Source organism: Bos indicus, chromosome 29 (genome assembly GCF_029378745.1).
Source record: "Bos indicus isolate NIAB-ARS_2022 breed Sahiwal x Tharparkar chromosome 29, NIAB-ARS_B.indTharparkar_mat_pri_1.0, whole genome shotgun sequence".
Classification (NCBI taxonomy): domain Eukaryota; kingdom Metazoa; phylum Chordata; class Mammalia; order Artiodactyla; family Bovidae; genus Bos; species Bos indicus.
The window spans coordinates 48,979,638-48,998,151 of NC_091788.1; the positions used below are offsets into that span (position 1 = coordinate 48,979,638).

At 60.8% G+C, this 18,514-nt stretch overlaps 1 protein-coding gene across 2 annotated transcripts in view; it reads left to right on the plus strand.

Annotated features, from left to right (window-relative positions):
• OSBPL5 (oxysterol binding protein like 5) overlaps positions 1–18,514 on the plus strand; it is a 67,261-nt gene that overhangs the window by 26,836 nt on the left and 21,911 nt on the right. Inside the window, exons 2-4 of one of the 2 annotated variants that reach the window (XM_070783103.1) lie at positions 7,289–7,427; positions 9,350–9,432; positions 18,192–18,272. In XM_070783103.1, coding sequence (XP_070639204.1) covers positions 7,310–7,427; positions 9,350–9,432; positions 18,192–18,272 — 282 coding nt within the window. In that variant the 5' untranslated portion in view covers positions 7,289–7,309. The remainder of the gene's footprint in view (positions 1–7,288; positions 7,428–9,349; positions 9,433–18,191; positions 18,273–18,514) is intronic. The other variant, XM_070783104.1, reaches the window with a different exon arrangement.

Consider the following 18,514-nt stretch of genomic DNA (forward strand, 5'->3'; position numbering starts at 1 on the left):
ACTGAACCCGGGTCTCCCGCGTTGCAGGCGGATTCTTTACCAGCTGAGTCACAAGAGAAGTACATAGTTGGTTCTTGGCGTAAGCTCAGTTTTTTTAACCCAGACCTCTGATCACGCTTCTCTGTCTCCGCCCTCCGGGGCCACACCAAATAGAAAGGGCTGCATGCCTTCTCTGTATGCCGGGCTGCGCGCCCGACAGAGCGTGGGAGGCAGGGAGGGGGATCGTCAAGAACCGATGCCCGGCTTTCCTGCACATCATGTGACCTGATGCCCGGCTTTCCTGCACATCGTGTGACCCGATGCCTGGCTTTCCTGCACATCGGGCAGGGCGCTTCTGCCTGCAGTGTGGCCGTGGCTGGTTCTGGGAAAAACTGGAGCATAATTACTGCACGGCGTCCATCCGTCCGGATGCTCAGGGCCGTCGTGCAGACCAGCTGAGGTGCCGGCTGTGGCCCACGTGTGCGTGTCTGACTCACGTTCCTGTTCCGTGGCCGTGGTGGCGTCCACAGTCACTCTGGTTCCTCCCAGCTCCGTCAGGGTCCCGCCTCCCAGCCCCTGGTGTGTCCAGCGCTTCAGGTCAGCAGCCAGACTCAGGCATGAGGTCACCTGGGGGCCCACATCCACCTGCTGCTTCCAACGCTGGACTGAGAGCGGGCAGGCCGGACCTCAGCGGACGTCGTGCCCTTGGCCCTCTCCACCCCACCCCAGAGCCCCATCCCCAGGATGCAGTTTGCATCTGAAAATCAAGCTCTCGGTGGGACCGGCAGGCAGGGTCGGGGCGGGACGGCCTGGGATCGGGCCTGCCGCGGGGCCCACGTCGGAACAGGCCACGGTGGCCCCACTCTCTGGAGCTGGGTGGGTCGGCTCTGCCGCAGGGGACGTGCACATAGGCGGCACTGGCTGTGCCAGTTGGCCCGGTGCTGGTCAGGAGGCCAGGTGGGCGGTGCCAGGGCCTGGCCCTGCCCATGGCCACATGACCCGGCTGAGTCAGCCGAACACCCAGGCAAGGAAGGGCAGGCCACTTCCGGCCCCTCTCCCCGGGGCTCAGCCGCTCTGAGGTGGCCTGTCCGGGAAACGTCTCCCTGGGGGAGGCTGGGCTCCCACCCCGTCCCTTGGGATCCTGCCTCCCCTCCTGGTTTCTATCCCTGCCCTCAGCCGTCTCCGAGGTACAGCGGGGCAGGGGGCTTGAAGCTGTGCCGCCTTGATGGGACCTTGGCCCAGTCTGAGCCCTCGGACGTCACATGGCGCTTTCCCCTCCTGGGACGTTGGTTTCTGCGCCTTTAAAATCGGGTCATGAGATCTGCTCCCCTCATCCCTCAGGTGCCATGAGAATCGCATCGCATGGGACAGTGTGTGAAAGGACCCCAGGGCCCTCGGGGGGCCTGTCCTCAGCACAGAGCCCGCAGGAGCCCCAGGTCCAGAGTTCTGAACGGTGGTGTGCCGTGTCGGGGTGCTCCCCCGTGTTCCCATGGGGGCTGCTCAGGCTGCCCAGTTTGAGCTCCAAATGCTGGGACCAGCCAGGGGACAGTAGGCAGGGTGTGTTTCTGGACCTTTATGAGGCTCCTCTCGGCAGGGACCCCATGGTCGCCAGCCTTGGGGCCCCAGCAAATTTCTGGAATGCAGATTGGTGTGGACACGGCGGCCGGGGTCCTTTCCCTGACAACTGCCATCCTTCCCTGGGCTCTGCTGACCCTCCGTTGGGTGTGCAGACAGAGAGCCAAGCAAGCAGGCTTCATCCTCGAGCTCATCTGTGATTTGGGGGCATTTCGCCCCTCGCCTTTCATAATCATTCCATTCAAGCAGAAGTGGATGCACTGTGAGTGTGGGCACGTTGGTGGTGTGGGGGCCAGGCTGTACGTGCCTGCTTCTCCCACCTCCATTGATTCATGGAGAGCCCCCAGCAGCCCAGCACCGCCCCTCCACTGCCCAGGAACACCTCCCCTGCTTCCGCCAGCACAACTGGGCCGGCGTGACCCTGGGCCAGCGGTGGGAACACTAACCAGGCAGCCGTGGGCACCCTGGGTTGGCCCGTCAGCCTCTGCAGGGGACTTTGTCACCTCCATTCAGAGCAACCCCTATCTTCACAAATAGGGACCTAACGGAGGCCACGCAGACATTGCAGGCAAGGCGGGATGCCCCCCACCCACTTCCATGCCGCAAAGCGGGATGTGCAGCAAGCCCGGGGTTCTGTGGGATTCCTTCCCAGAACCTCAGCCCTTCCCACCTGCCCAGACCACTGTGGCCCAGCGGATTCCAGCCCCGGAGAAGCGGGCTGCACGTCCTTCCAGTGTAGCCGCCAACGCCCCAGCGACCTTTCGTCACGAGGATCGCATTGTTCTGGCTGGAAAGTGGGCGTCGGAGGGTGGAGGGAGGGGACAGCGTTTAGAGGCACAGACTGCTCGGAAGGCAGCTTCCAGCGGGTCGGCACAGGCAGTGTATGGGCCCCCAGGTGGGACACTGTGGGCGCTGTGCCTGCTCTCCCCGCCTAGCTGTTGGCCACTCGGCCTTGGCTCAAGACAGAGAGCTTGTCACCTGCCAGGTGCCCGAGCCGGTGCTGGAGCTCAGAGACACAGGGCTGGGCCAGGCAGCTCAGAGCCTGACCTGTAGTCCGTCTCTGGGCCGGCACTGCGTGGGACCCAGCTGCCCCCGACATTGGGGAGCTTTCAGGCCCTGGGGGGACACGGAACTGAGGAGCCTGCTCAGACCAGGGCAGGTAGGGCGGGGAGAAGGGGCCGAGCCAGGAGTCAGGGCTGCCTCCCCTCCCGGGCTCCCCTAATGTCCCCCACCTGCACCCCAGGGCTGGGGTTCCTGCCCGCTGGGTGGGCCCCCAGCAGCACCCCCTCCACCCGCCGTGGAGGTGAGGTGGAAGCCTGCCACACCTGCGCCCTCAGCTTTGCAGCTCGTGCCTTCCCAGGCCGTGGGTCCAAGCCGGCAGTGTAGTGGCTTCCCTGGGGGCTCCCGGTCTGCAGACCCCTCCTCTGTGCTCGACAGGGATGGGCTCCCCTCCCCACCTCCGCCCTGCCTCCTGGCCTCCACAGTGAGCCCCTCTTGGGGGCCCCGGGGTCTCTGGACTGTGGCTCCCCTCTTGAAGAAATGCCCGAGGCTCCTCACCGGGGTATCAGGGCCCCACACACGGGCTGTGCTGGGGACCATCCCTCCAGGCCCCACAGTGTCCGCTCAGACCCTTGGACTCCGTGATCATAAGCACCAGACGAAGCCACAGCCGGATGGTGGGATCGGCGTCCTTCATGGCCCCTGGGGAAGGACTTGAGGGCCATTGACCGAGGGCCAGCTGGGCAGATGAGCGTCGTCCCAGTGACCAAGGGCAACGGGAGGCTGTTACTATCACAAGAGCTCAGCCCGGCCCTCAGAGACCAGAGAGGCCAACGAGAGGAAGGCGCACAGTGGCCTCGGACAGCCCAGGTGGGAGGAATCAAGGCTCCAAGTGCCCACGGCGGGGCCAGAGAGAGTGTGCCCTCCAGAGAGAGTGCCCTGAGTGCTTGGGCAGCTGGCGCCCAGGCCAGGACAGAGGGAGAGGGCTGCCCACCGTGGGTGGGGTCCTGACTGCCGCTGGCCTAGCTGGGAAGTCTGTTTCCTCACCCATCCATTCTTCCTTCCTCCATCCTTCTCTCCATCGTCACGGACTGGCTCCTATAGGGGTCTCCCCTTCCAGCGCTGCGAGCCTTCAGCTTTCCCCAGGACAAGGGGAACCGCCGCCCAGGGCTCAGTCAGCCCAGCATCAGGCCGGCGGTCCTCCCGGCTCGGAGCCTCCGAGGGTCTGCAGATCCTCCAGGCGCAGCCGGATTCCTCCTGCCTCCTGGCGGTGCGTGGAGGGCAGGGCCTCATCTGCACCAGGCGTGGCAGGAGGAACTTCACCAGGGTTCCCGTGGAAATCGGCCCCAGACCGACCCTGACCGCCTCTCTGAGGTCCCCCCTCCCTGGACCCGCGGAGGAGGAGGAGGAGGCCCTAAGCCCAGGGGCAACTGGGCTGTCTTCTTCACCCCAGGTCCCAGGGTCTCCTTGCCCTCATGCCCCCTGCCAGTCCCTGGGCCTGGCTCTACGGAGACACAGCAGACAGGAGGGACAGCGCTGTCCCCTTCCTGGAGCTTGTGTCCTGTGGGGGAGGAGAGCTAACAGACGAAGGAACGCGGAGTGACACGGCAGCAACTTGGACTGCGCCGCGGGGACGTGGAGTCGTGTGAGACAGGGGCGGGGGGCGGGTGGCAGCCTTCTGGGAAGTGACATTTGATCCAAGGGTGGAATTCGAGAAGGACCCGGCCACCCAGACAGACGGAGATGTGGGTGAGGGCGTTCGGGGGGGGCCGCGTCCAAGCAGAAGCCCCAGCAGGCACGGGCATGTTTGAGGAGCATAAAGGGGACCAGTGTGGCTGGGGCAGAGTGGGTGATGGAGCCAGGCAGGGAATGAGGTGGGAGGAGCAGGCCGGGGACCTGATGGTCTGGAGAACAGGGACCAGGAGACAGAGGCCGGACTGTGTTCCAAAGGCACAGAGGAGCCCTGGGGCGAGCAGGCCTGGATGTACCTCTGAAATGAACAGAGCAGCGTCTCCGCCTCCACGGCCTTAAAGGAGACCATGGATGGCAGCCAGGGGTGGGCACTGGGCAGCCCCTGAGGCCCTGCTGGAGAGGAGCCACCCCCGCCATCCAAGCAGGTCAGAGGGGGCCTGCGGAGGCCTGCGCCTGGTCTGGGGAGTCAGGACACAGAGCGGGTATCCACAGGTGCGTCCTGGCACTGCCCTCGGATTGGGGCTGTCTGCTCTGGGCCAGCAGTTCAGCCATGGAGATGTCGCCACTGATGTGTCTGATGGAGAAGGCAATGGCACCCCATTCCAGTGCTCTTGCCTGGAAAATCCCATGGGCGGAGGAGCCTGGGAGGCTGCAGTCCATGGGGTCGCTGAGGGTCGGACACGGCTGAGCGACTTCACTTTCACTTTTTACTTTCATGCATTGGAGAAGGAAATGGCAACCCACTCCGGTGTTCTTGCCTGGAGAATCCCAGGGACGGGGGAGCCTGGTGGGCTGCCGTCTATGGGGTCGCACAGAGTTGGACATGACTGAAGCGACTTAGCAGTAGCAGGAAGGAAGGGAAGGAAATGAGGCTGCTCACTGACTATCTAGAGAGATTCACCGGGGGTGGTGGAGGGGAGAGACTGGATGGATGGATGGATGGGTGGGTAGATGGGTGGATGGATGGATGGGTGGGTAGATGGATGAGTGAATTAATGAACGGATGGATGGATGGATGGACAGATGACTGGATAAATGGATGGCTAGGAAGTTGGTTAAATGGATGGACAGGTGGGAAGGTGACTGGATGGATGGGTGGAATAATGGGTGGATGTAAGGGAGAGAGGGAAGGTGGGAGGGAAGATGTTGTGGACAAGCAGATGGGGGGCTCCCAGACCAGTGAGGCCACTGGTCCCCCATTGTTATCTGTGCTGGGGGAAGACATGCCTTAGGACTTGAGGAGAGAGGCAGCCAGGGGCCTCTGTGCCCGCCCCCCAGTGGAGCCAGGGCCCGTGACCAGATTGGGGAGCTGAGGGCAGGAGCCCCTCTGCCCGCCCCCAGTTTGCAAGACTCAGCCCCTGAGAGACGAGAGGCTCCTGGTGAGGGCAGCCTACCCGTGTCATCCCTCATCGCACACTCTGGGCCCCCGGGCAGGACCACGTCGGACTCACCTTGGCTGCCAGCCCAGTGCTTGCGAGAGCCCAGCTGCAGGAGTGGGAAGGCAGCGCCGCCTCTCAGGTGCTGGCTCCCTGGCCTGAGACGCACCTGGGCAAGCAGTGAGTGTTCACCAGGACTCCGACCAGCAGGGGCTGGACCCCAGACGCCCACCCTCACCTTCCCCGGCAGTGGGTTTGCTAGAAACCTGGCTGAACCGATGGGGGTGGGGGTGGGAACTCAGGAGCCAGGTTTGAGATGATTCTCAGAAAAAAATACCCAACCTCTCTGAAACCAGTATCCCCATCTGTAAAACGGCGCAGGTAACCAGCTTGGCCAGGTGACACCGCAGTGGTGAGGAAGGGGAGGCCACTAGGCCCAGCTGCACCTCGGGGGCCCCAGGACCCCTGGGCAGGAAGCACAGAGAAGGTCCTGGGGCTGCGGATGGAGCCCTGGGCCACCCTGCCCCTCCAGAAGCCCCACCCAGGCACCCACTGTCCCAGCAGGAAAGGCTGCTATCTGCTGCTCCCACCCCAGGAAGGCCCAGGGCCGTGGGAGAAAGTGGGGCCTTTGTTCTGGGCTTGGCAGGAAGCCATCGCCCACCTGGGGAGGCGGCAGGGGGCACCCCCAGGCTTGGAAGAGAGGTTGGTCAGCCAGCCTCCGTGCAGCACGTCCTCAGGGAGAGGACAGAGTGCAGCATCGGGCCCGAGTCCCCGCTCTGCCAGCACCTGGCGGCTGCGACCACAGGGCTCTGGGGGCCATGATTTTCTCTTCTGTAAATCGGGCTGACGTCCACCGGCTGGCCCTGGCCCTGCTCAAGGTGGGCCTGCGAGGGGTGCGGGCGAGATGGGGGCGGAGCCGGGAAGGCGTGGTGGGGGCAGAGCCGGGAGAGCGTGGCCCGCCAGACCCGGGAGCGCATGGCGGGCATCGCAGGGGAGCTGGGAGGCAGGCAAGTGACTTGGGCCGACCTCGCCCTAAATTCACCTGCACTTTCTCTCCAGGCGCTTTGGGTGCACGTGTCGGAAACCCAACCAAGGAGCTGAAGCAGGGGAGGGCTGGGGGGTGGTCTCACGGCGTCCTTAGGTGGGCTGGGCAGGCCGGAGTCAGGGCCAGCCCCAGCCCTCACCCGCGGCCCCTGGCGCCCTGTGCCGCCTGTCTCGCCCTCCTGCGACCCCCTCGGGCAGCGCTCCGCCCTCCCCATGTGCATCAACGCTGACCCCCAACCCGGAGCTCCATCCCCAGGGAGGGGACGGCGGGTGGCCCACGCTTCGCCGTGTCCAGGGTCCGACAGGGCCGCTTTAGTGCCAGCCCTTGGGTGGAGGGCAGAGGGTCCTGCCATAGCTGTGATGGCCAAACTGGCTGGTCGGGGCCTGGCTCCTGACTCGGGCCCTGAAAAGCCTGCACTGTCTCGTGCGGCCTCCCTGGGTGACCGCTCTGCAGGCCCCTAGGGCCCTTCGTGTCCCGTTTGGACCTGACTGTATGACGGGGCCCTGACTCTGGTGTCTCTGGTCCCCTTGCCGGGCGGGTGGCGGATGCCCGTGGCCTCCAGGCCACAGGCTGTCCCGGGCTCGGCGTAAGGTGTGACCAGCGCCCCCCTCCTTCCTTCCAGAAGCCGCCCTGCGCCCACGCCATGAAGGAGGAGGCCTTCCTGCGACGACGCTTCTCGCTGTGTCCGCCCTCGTCCACCCCGCAGAAGCTCAGCCGGAACCTGCTCGTGGGTGGAGAACATGAGGTCGATGTGGGTCCAGGTCAGTGCCCATGGGGGGACGCGGTCACCTGGAGGCCGCGGGAGGGGCGGGGTCATCCCGGACCGTGTGACCTCGGACAGGTCCCTTGCCCTCTCTGTGCTGTCCTGGTCAGGGAGGGAGGGCGTCCACCATGCGTGTTTAATGAACAGAAGGCTCGTAGGGCCGGAGAACTCCGTGACCTAGGAGGCCAGGTTTCGCCCACTTGGCTGTGGAGGTCGAGCAGGGGGCTCCCCGTCCAGGCCTGGAGGCAGATCCTTGTCCCTGCAGAGGCAGTGCGGTGCGGTGGTCAGGCACCCTGACCGCAGCCCCCACCCTCAGGCTGGGGGACCCCGGTCCAGCGGCAGGGCCTCGGTTTCCTCATCTGTGAAGTCGGGGAATATTAGGACCCGCGCTAGCTGCAGCAGAGTCCTGGGCCCTGGGTGGGGCCGGTTCAGACCCGCTGCTGTCGTGCTTGGAGATAAAGCGCGCAGGCCACCTGAGCCGGCCGCTGCTCTCACAGCTCCGGGCCTTGACCCCCGCCCCCACCCCAACGCCCCACCGCCGCCCCCACAGAGCCCAGCGCGTCCTTCTGGTGGCCCCCAGGGGGTGGGAGAGGGGCCCCCTCTGGTGCCGCCCACCTACCCTGCTCCCATCACCTGCTTTGGAGCCGAGGAGGGGACCCCAGCCCCTCCAGCCCCTGGAAGAAGCACAGGCCCGGGTGGCAGGTGTGATGGGCAGGGCAAGGAGGTGGGCATGGACAGGCAGAGAGAGGAGCCGGTGCCAGCCTCTGACTGTGGGGCGGCCCGCTCCCCGCTCCCACGGGGCCCCTGCATCCGCCCAGCCCAGGTGGTAGCATGCACTCTGGGAGGCTGCCCCCCGACAGCCCCAGGCCGGGTCCCCCACAACAGCTCCTGAATCCAGTGCGCCTGGATGACAGGGCCCCTGGGGCATGGAGGGGGCCCCCGTCAGCAGCCAGCCCCGGGCTGTGGTCAGGGGAGGGGACGCAGGGCCGAGTGCAGGGGCGCGTGCTCCTTGGTGACCTCTCTGCCCCAGCGCGCCTGGCTGCAGGACGGGCTCACCACTCCCCGTCTCCACGCTGGCTTTTCTGCAGAGCGCGGCTCTCAGGCCAGGGCTGCGGGGAAGGAGGTCTGCAGACATTGCCCTCTGTGGGCCCTCCTCTCGCTTCCCAGTCAGCATGGTTCTCCCCTGGTCATTGCCATGTCCGCTCCCGCGCAGGGACCAGGCAATCAGCCACCAGCTGCAGGAAGCAGGCGGGAGTGTTGCCCGCTTCTTCCTGCCTGTAAACCTGGGCTTTAGAAATGAGCGGCGGGTGGGGCAGCCACTCCCCCCAGGATCGAATCCGGGCACCTCAGGCCCCTCTCCCACCTTTCAGTCAACCCGGAGAGGACTCCTGCTGGGAAGGGGCATGGGGACAGTATCCACCCACCCCTCTCCGAGAGGCCGGCACTGGGGGCACTGGGGCTCCAGCCGGAGGACTGGGCTGTGGGAGGGGGTCAGCTGTAGTCTGGGTGCCCTGGACCTGCAAACTGGGGCTTGCCTCACAGAACCCCAAAGGCCAGGCCACCCTGGCCTGGGATTCCCACCCAGCAGTGACCCCCCCTCCCAGCAGTGACCCCCCTCCCAGTGGTGACACCCCCTCCCAGCAGTGACCCCCCTTCCTCCCAGCAGTGACACCCCCCTCCCTGCGGTGACACCCCCTCCCAGCAGTACACACCCCTCCCAGCGGTGACACCCCCTCCCATTGGTGACCCCCCTCCCTGTGGTGACACCCTGTGTGGCTGGCTGGTGGTTATTAGATCTCTGGTTCCACACCCGCCTCCCGGGCTGGCTTCCTGCCCCGCCCAGGCTGCTGGTGCCCGAGCCCTGCCTGCCGTGCACTGGGCAGCCCTGCCCCGGGCCTCACACTGGCCACTCTCTTGCAGGGAAGGACATGGAGCCCCATGGCCCATCACCGACCCGGGATGAAGGGCCCCCAACCCCAGGCTCTGCCACGAAGGTGCCACCGGTAAGAGCCCGGCTGTGGGGGGTTCCGGGACAGGGGGCCTGCCCGAGGGCGGCAGGAAGTGCCCGAGGCATGGGCAGCAGGCGCCTGGCCCAGCTGCCACCCCAGCTCTCTGCTCTGAATCATGGAGGCTCCTGGAGCCAGAGTCACAGCGTGTGAGCTGCCTTCTCCAAGCTGCCTTTTTGGAGTGACACAGGACGGGAGATGGGGCCCAGAGAGGGCTTGGGGACAGAGAGTTACGGCACGAGGGGGCCGGGCCTGCTGTCACAAGGAACCCGCCCGGGGCTCAGCACTTCCTCCTCTGGCTTTGCCTGTACTCTGCCCGCGCCTGCCCCCTCTCAGGGCCATGCCATGATCTGGAAAAGCACACACATGGGCACACACACACAGATACACACAGATGCACGTACATAGAAATACATATACTACACACAAATAAACATACACACAGATACACACGGATGTGCCTCCACACACAGATACGCACACATACAGATACGTGTACTATGCACAGATAAACATATACACACAAATATGCACACAGATATGCATAATTATCTTCCCTGGTGGCTCAGATGGTAAAGCGTCTGTCTACAATGAGGGAGACCTGGGTTCAATCCCTGGGTCGGGAAGATCCCCTGGAGAAGGAAATGGCAATCCACTCCAGTACTATTGCCTGGAAAACCCCTGGATGGAAGAGCGTGGTAGGCTACAGTCCATGGGGTCGCAAAGAGTTGGACACGACTGAGCGACTTCACTTCATGCATACATACACAGATACTCACAAATACACATACATACAGATACATATACCACACACAAATAAACATATACACACAGATACACAGATACGCATCCACACACAGATACACACACATACAGATACGTGTACTATGCACAGATAAACATGTACACACAGATACGCACAGAGATATTCCTGCACACACAGATACACATACACACACATACAGATACGTGTACTATGCACAGATAAACACATGCACACAGAGATACACCTGCACACACACATACACACATGCATGTGGATGCCTGCGTGCACACACATACAGACACATACACTATGCACAGATGAACATATACACACAGACACACGCACACACACCCCACATGCTCCACAGCCCAGTGCCTCTCAGTGGGACCCAGCCGTACCCCTCCAGGCAGAAGCTTCAATCCAGGGAGGGTGCGGGGGCCCGGGCACAGGTGTGGGGTGTTAGACATGCGCTTCCTCCCCGCAGAGGGTCTCAGGTCAAGGGAGCTGTGGCCCCTGGCTTGGAGACCCCAGTTCTGGCTGTGGGGCTGGGGGCACACAGAGGCCAGTTCTCCCCACTCTGGCCACCCATAGGACCCCATGACTGCAGCCTGGCTCCTCTGGGACCCCATGCCCCACTCTGCCAGACAAGGGGTTCGTGGGGGACACAGCCAGTGTCCCCCACCTCAGCCTCCAGGGCTGCCCACTGCTAAGAGCACACTGGGAATGCCTGCATTCGTGTGGAATTTGTTTAATTTAAAAACTTGTTTTGATTACAGTGAAATGTATGTAGCGAAACGCACCATCCTAACCATGTCAGGCGCACGGCTCAGGGGCGCTAAGCACACCCGCACTGTCACCACCATCCCTCCTGAGAACCCTAGCATCTTAGAAAGCAGACGCCCTCGCCTCCGCCCCCGCCAGCGCTCGCTCCCCGCCCCCTCAGCACTCGCTCCCCCCCAGCACTCGCTTCCCGCCCCCTCCGCAGTCTCTTTCACTGTGAACTTGACGACTTTAGGGACCTCATGTGGGTGGATTCCCGGCGGATTTGTGATCGCCTTCTTTGTGTCTGGCTTATTTCACTGAGCATCGTGTCCTCAAGGCTCGTCCAGCTTGTAGCTGTGTCAGAATTCTCTGCCTTTTTACGGCCGAGTAATGTTCCATCGTGTGGTTGGCCTATGTTCTGTTTCTCTAACCATCTGTCAACGGACACATTTATTAGTTTAGATGTAGATTCATAAAAACCGTGAAAACATGGTTACTTGCCGGGGTCCAGCCCCGGTGGATCCAGGGAATTCCAAGCGGGACGGCATGGGCGAGGATCAGAAAACAATTGCTTAATTAAACGTTAATTAAGGATATAAAGAGTGGTTAAATAAGGATAGCTCAATGAAGAAATTCAGTGGAGAAAAGAGGCTGAAATAAGGATAGTTCAGTGAGGAAATTCAGTGGAGAAAAGAGGCTGAATAATTCAGCCAGAAGGTGAGAGAAAGAACGACATGGGGAGACCAAGTTTTGGTGAACAAGGTCGGCATTTTATTTTCCAAAGTAGTTTCTATACCTTAAGTTATGCATAGAGGATAATGGGGGAAGGGGTAGAGTCATGCAGTAAGCCAGGCTTTCTTCCTGCAAACTTATCATATGCAAAAGTTTAGGTGATTTGCATCATCTTCTGGCCCAGAGGCCTGTTAACATTTTAAGAAACTTATTTTTCTCTAAAGGTGATTATTCTAAAGTCAGGTGCCACCCTCCAAAAGCATTAGATAAAGTTGCATTCCTATAGGGCAAAGGTGTGGTGGGCTCAATCAAGAAAAGAATTAACTCAAGGGTCCCAGGTTACAAACATTAAAGCTACTACTTACACCAGTTATATTAATCAATACACTGCCAGGGACACAGCAGGTAAGGGATATGGAAACTTAGCAGCAAACATGGCCCAACAAGTGAAAAACCCTTCACCAATACAATTTCTAATCAATCTTTTAACTGCTCAAAGGAATCTGTATTCAGACAGCTTAGAGCATCTCATGCCTCTCACAGTTGGGAGGCTCTGAACAATCACATGTGGCCGGAAAAACCTATTCAGGCAGGCTAGAGGACTTCCAAAGGAGTTTGTAGGTTGAAACACTGTCACACCCAGGAATTATTAACTGGAGCTGTAAGCTAACTCTTTTTTCAGAGAGAGGTAGTGGGGGACAGCCCCCCGTAAAGTCAGAGGTGTAGGTGAGAGCACAAAGCAGAAAGTAGGCAGACTCTGGTTTTGGGGGCAGATGCTCGAGAATTTCCAGGGGGACTCCTGAGGCTCGATCCTGCCTTTGCGTATGCCGAGCCTCCTTCCTCATGACCTTTGCCAGGGGCGGAGCTCCTGCTCCCGGCAGTTACTCCTTCTACAACCCAGTGAAACACGAAACCCAGTGAAAGCACTTTAAATGCAGTCAGGAGCACTGGGTTCAAGTGTCAGATCTCACTCCCTCAGTCAAGACGTCCGGGCATCCTGTCCAGGCAAGACCTGCAGGTGCCAGGGACACAGTCATGGATGAAATGAAGTCCCGTGGAAGCAACCTGGGTGTCCATCGGCAGACGAATGGACGAGAAAGCTGTGGTGCAAACACACAGTGGAGTATTACTCAGCCATTAAAAAGAATGCACTTGAATCAGTTCTAATGAGGTGGATGAAACTGGAGTCTATTATACAGAGCGAAGTCAGAAAGAAAAACACCAATACAGTATATTAACGCATATATATGGAATTTAGAAAGATGGTAACGATGACCCTATATGCGAGACAGCAAAAGAGACACAGGTCTAAAGAACAGACTTTTGGACTCCATGAGAGAAGTCGAGGGTGGGATGATTTGAGAGAATAGCATTGAAACATGTATATTACCATATGTGAAACAGATCGCCAGTCCAGGTTCGATGCATGAGACAGGGCGCTCAGGGCTGGTGCACTGGGATGACCCTGAGGGATGGGATGGGGAGAGCGGTGGGAGAGGGGCTTAGGATGGGGAACACATGTACACCTGTGGCTGATTCATGTCAATGTCTGGCAAAAACCACCACAATATTGTGAAGTAATTAGCCTCCAATTAAAATAAATAAATAAATTTTAAAATAAAGAAAATCACCCCCCACAAAAAAAGAAACGAAGTCCCCCTCTCCCGGAGCTTACGTTCCAGAGGGGACATAGGCTCCAGACAAAACAAGTGAGCCTGGACACGTCCAGGGCCGTGGGAGGAAGGAAAGGACAGCTCTGGAAGCCCCAGGTACTTAAGAGAGACTCGGGGCTGCTATAGAGGGCGCAGTTCTGGGAGAGACACAAACTCTAATATATGTATGATAATAAACAGAACATTTGTTGTTGTCCAGTCGCTCGGTCCATTTTTAATATGGACACATTTTTAATACATTAATAGTAGGTATTATGTTCATATAGAACATAATATAATATGTAATATTTAGTAGCATATTAAATATTTAGTGTGTAGGTCTTTATGTATATATACACATGTGCACGGGTGTGTGCAGTTATTCAGTCGTGTCCAACTCTGTGCCCCCATGGACAGTAGCCAACCAAGCTCCTCTGTCCATGTGATTTCCCAGGCAAGAGTACTGGAGTGCGTTGCCATTTCCTCCTCCGGGGGTGGGGGGGGGGTGGTTGGTCTTTCCAACTCAGAGATCAAACCCGTGTCTCCTGCATTGGCAGGCAGATTCTGTACCACTGCCCCATCTGGGAAACCCATATATACATACACACACACACACACACACACACACACACATATAATACATATATTATATGAAAAATAATTGTAATATATAGTGGAACCATATGTCACCTTGTTCTGTATTTTCCAGGTCTCCTGTAAATGTGTTAACATACATTCATAGTGTAGTGCTCGTCGCTCAGTTGTGTCCAACTCTCTGTGACCCCATGGACCATAGGCCTCCAGGCTCCTCAGTCCATGAGATTCTGCAGGCAAGCATACTGGAGTGGGTTGCCATTTCCTTCTCCAGGGGATCTTCCCGACCCAGGGCTCAGACCTGCCTCTCCTGCATTGCAGGCAGACTCTTTACTGTCTGAGCCTCAAGCCCTAGATACTTCATAAATTTTTTAAAAATTAAAATAAAAATAAATTATATTATGTGGTTTTCCAGGATATAAATTCAAATAATATGAAGTCAACCATTTTGAGTGAATAATTCAGCAGCATTTCTTGCATCCACACTGTGGTGCAGCCACCACCTCTGTCAAGCTCAGAAACGGTTCCGTCACCCCGGAGTGACCATACGAGCGGTCACTCGCGTCCCCTCCGCCACCCACAGCCCCGCAGCCTCCACTCTGCTTTGCGTGTGTACGGACTTGCCTGTGCTGGACACGGCGTGGCAGCAGGGCCGTGCCACGTGCGGGGCTCTGTGACGAGCTGCTTCCACCAAGCCCCGTCCAGGCTGTGCCGGGTGTCAGGGCTGAGCCACGGTCCACGGGCTGGATGGAGCCGGGCGGTTGTCCGCTCGTCAACAGGGCACACGTGGGCCGTTTCCCCGTGAACACACGCGTGCAGGTGTCTGAGTCCCTGCTTTCATTCTTTGAGTTTGTACCTCAGAGTGGAATTGCTGGGCCAGATGGCAACTCTGTGGCAAGATGGCTTTCTAGAAGATTCTGTATTTGGCCTCTTGGAGAAAGCGCCGAGCGGTCTTCCTCAGTGGCTGCCCCGCGTTACGGTCCTGCCGGGGGGAAGGCGGGCACCGGTGTCTCACACCCGCACCGACGCGGCGGCTCCGGTTCTGTCTGGAGTCGTCCCCATGGCTGTGCCCGTGGGTGTGAAGCGACGTCTCACCGTGGTCGGGTGAGCACTTCGCTGAGGACCGAGGGGGACGGGCGTTCTCTCACTGTCTTGTCGACCGCCCGAGAACCTTCTCTCCAAGCCCTCTGTCCACCTCTGCATCAGGCTCTTGTCTTTTGCCAGCTGCCCAGGTGGCGCTCGGGGTCAAGAGCCTGCCTCCCAGCGCAGGAGACACCACAGCCTTGGGTTCGATCCCTGGGTGGGGAAGATCCCCTGGAGGAGGAAATGGCAACCTCCTCCAGGATTCCTGCCTGGAGAATCCCAGGGACACAGGAGCCTGGCGGGCTGTAGTCCATGGGGTCGAGAGCGACCGAGCGCACACCCACCCAGTTCAGCTCAGTCGCTCAGTCGTGTCCGGCTCTTTGCGACCCCATGGACTGCAGCACGCCGGGCCTCCCTGTCCATCACCAACTCCCAGAGTCTACCCAAACTCATGTCCGTTGAGTCGGTCATGCCATCCAACCATCTCCTCTGTCGTCCCCTTCTTCTCCCCGGTGTTCTTGTCTGGTTCGTCCCCTCACCACCCCGGTGTTCTTGTCTGGAGAATCCCAGGGACGGGGGAGCCTGGTGGGCTGCCATCCAAGGGGTCGAAGAGTTGGACACGACTGAAGTGACTTAGCAGCAGCAGTTCTTCACATCAGGTGGCCAGAGGATTGGAATTTCAGCTTCAACATCAGTCCTTCCAACTGTGTTGAGTTAATAAGAGTTCTTCCTATGTCTGGACACTAGAGCTTTGTTAGATACATGATTGCAGTTGCTTCATCACGTCCTGTAGGCCTCTGTAAAGCACTTTTTTAAACGAGTTTTCCACGGCTGCTCTTTAGTGGTCAGACCCCCATGTTCATGGTTCTGTCTCTTGCCCCTGAGGGCGCCGGTCCTTGCCCTGCTGTGCCTACACGTGCTGCGGCCTCAGGAGCCAGCAGGCGGGCCTGGCAGGGTCCCCAGCCTGGCCCTTATGACAGAGGAGTGGAGGGCACTGCCCCAGCCCAGGGCTGCTGTGACCCAGCCCAGCAGCCTCGCAGGGCCCAGGAGGAGAGGGTGAGGGGCACGGACACCCCACCCCGTCCACTCCTCCCAGCCCCACGGCCCCCACACTGTCCCCTTCTCTTCCTCCGTCGCCCCAAACAAGCCCCTTCCAGCTGCATCTGGCGGAAAGCAGGTGGCCGGAAAGTGGCAGGGGAGGGTGTGTTCGTTCCTGCTTGCGTTCGCCTGATGTGCTCCCCAGGCTCCCAGCTCCTGGTGCCGGGGTGCTGGGCGGAAGCCGTCCACAGTGGAGCTCCTGGCAGGTCACCGAAACATGCATGCGCCGGGACGGCAGGAGAAGCTGGGCCGGCCGGGGTGGGTGGTGTATCCGGGGTCTGATGCCAGCAGGGTGGTCCGAGCCATCTTCCTCCTGGGGAGGCAGCTCAGCGAGGCCTGAGGAAGGAACAGGGAAGAGCATTCGGGCGGGGGGAGTAGCATGGCATGTGCTCAGGAAACAGGGGCTCTGGGCACAAGAGCCCCAGCACTCCAGGAGCTGGAGCGTCAGCCCAGACCCCAGAGCCTGCCGCCTGGCTCCTTGCCATCACTCCTGCTTCAGTCCAGAGGAAACCAGCGTCCCCCAGGTGCCCTGACCATGCCCCTGGCTTCCCGGGCTCTCGAATGTCCTGACTGGTCTCAGAGAGTGCGCGCAGAGTGACGATGCCCGGGTCCAGCCCCCTTCGGAGCTGTGTGACGGCGGGCAGGTTCTGAGCCTCTGTGCCGCAGGGTGTGGCTGGGAGTGTGGGCAGAGCCGCCGTGATTCACACACACATCCGTCGTCTCCAGCGTGGCTCTCACCCCTCCTTACCTCCATCCTAACCCCGCACTGGAGGCCCTGCCCAATACGCGGTGCTGTGGGCACAGCTGGCCCACTGGACAACTCTGGTCAGAGCCCCGCCACCGGCTCCGCAGCCTCGGTGGGCACTGAGATGCCCAGTGACGATGGGGGTGGAGGAGGGCACGGCAGCCCGCTCCAGGATTCCTGCCTGGAGAATCCCACGGACAGAGGAGCCTGGTGGGCCACAGGCCACGGGGTCACACAGAGTCGTACACGACTGAAGCGACTTAGCACACAGCATCGCCAGGCCCGCCCCCGGGTGGTGGCCAGAACTAGGTGAACGAGGGTGGCTGCAGCCTCAGAGGATGGGGCAGCCAAGGGGTCCACGCCCCTCACCCTCTGCAGGGAGAGAGCCGGGGCCGGCCGGCCTCCGGGCCCTGCTCCCTGGCTTGGCGGCTCGGGGTGGGGGCACGCAGTCCAGCGGACAGCGCAGGGCAGGACGCCTCTGCAGGGGAGCAGAGAGGGAGCGTCTCCATCTCGGCAGCCGCAGGGCTCTGTGCCCGACGCGGCTCCTCGATCGCATGCAGCCGCGGACGGTGCGGAAGGAACGGGCATGGCCGGCGCCAGGAGAGCCTCCCTGGTGGATGCAGAAATCTGGACTGCGTGATTTCCACATCTCACCTTGATTTTTTTTCTTTCCCCCAATCCCTTAAAAATGTGAAACCCAGGACGTCCCTGGTGGTCCAGTGGTTAGGACTCCGTGTTTTCACTGCAGGCGGCCCGGGTTCGATCCCTGATTGGGAACTAAGATCCCACAAATGCTGCCCCCCAGAAACGGTAACAGCCATCCTGGGCTTGCAGGCCTCACCTGCAAGCAGGCAGGAACCCGTAGCCTTTAGTCCTGACGTTTCCTCCCCACACCCCAACTCCGGCCTCAGTTTCCCCGTCTGTAAAAGGACTGAGGGCCCGTCACTTCCGCGTCTGTGAACGCAGCTCCACCCTCCCCCCACCCCACAGCCTTGGACGGCTGGAGGGGGCCTGGGTGTTGCCCCCCGACCAGCAGCTGCTGTCAGGGCTCCAGGGACAGGGGTCCCCCTGCACACACACGAGCCCTCCCTGCCCAGAGGCTGGGCGCACGACGGTAGCTGAGACGGGCGCCTCCTGGGCACCGCGGGGAGGGTCACTGCCGTTTGCCCAGTGTCGGCCCCCGGGGCCACCCCCCAGCTCCTGTTCATCTCCCCCTGGCCGGGAGTGGGGCGGGGGGAGCAGCGGGCTCCCACCTCCTGCTGCCTGCACCCCCCAGCACCTCCCCTCCTGGACTGCATGCCCCCAACTTGAATCTCTCCTGCAGGCAGAATACAGGCTGTGCAATGGGTCCGACCGGGAGTGTGTGTCCCCGACAGCCAAGGTCAGCAAGAAGGAAGCTCTCAAGGTGGGCCTGGGCCCGGGGAGGGGCCGTGGGCCTCATTTGCTTGATGAAGGGGCGCCTGGGCCAGTGCGGCCAGCCCCCACCCCCAGCCTGATGAGGGGAGGGGGGCAGATGGCACCCTGGCCCCCCCACGCCCCCGCTTCCTGTCCTCTCCCGGGACCCGTCCTTGTCCCCTAGCTGGACACCTGTGGGTGGGAGCCCCGGGGAAGGGCCAGTCCGGGGCCTTCTCCCCTGACCCCTGCTGT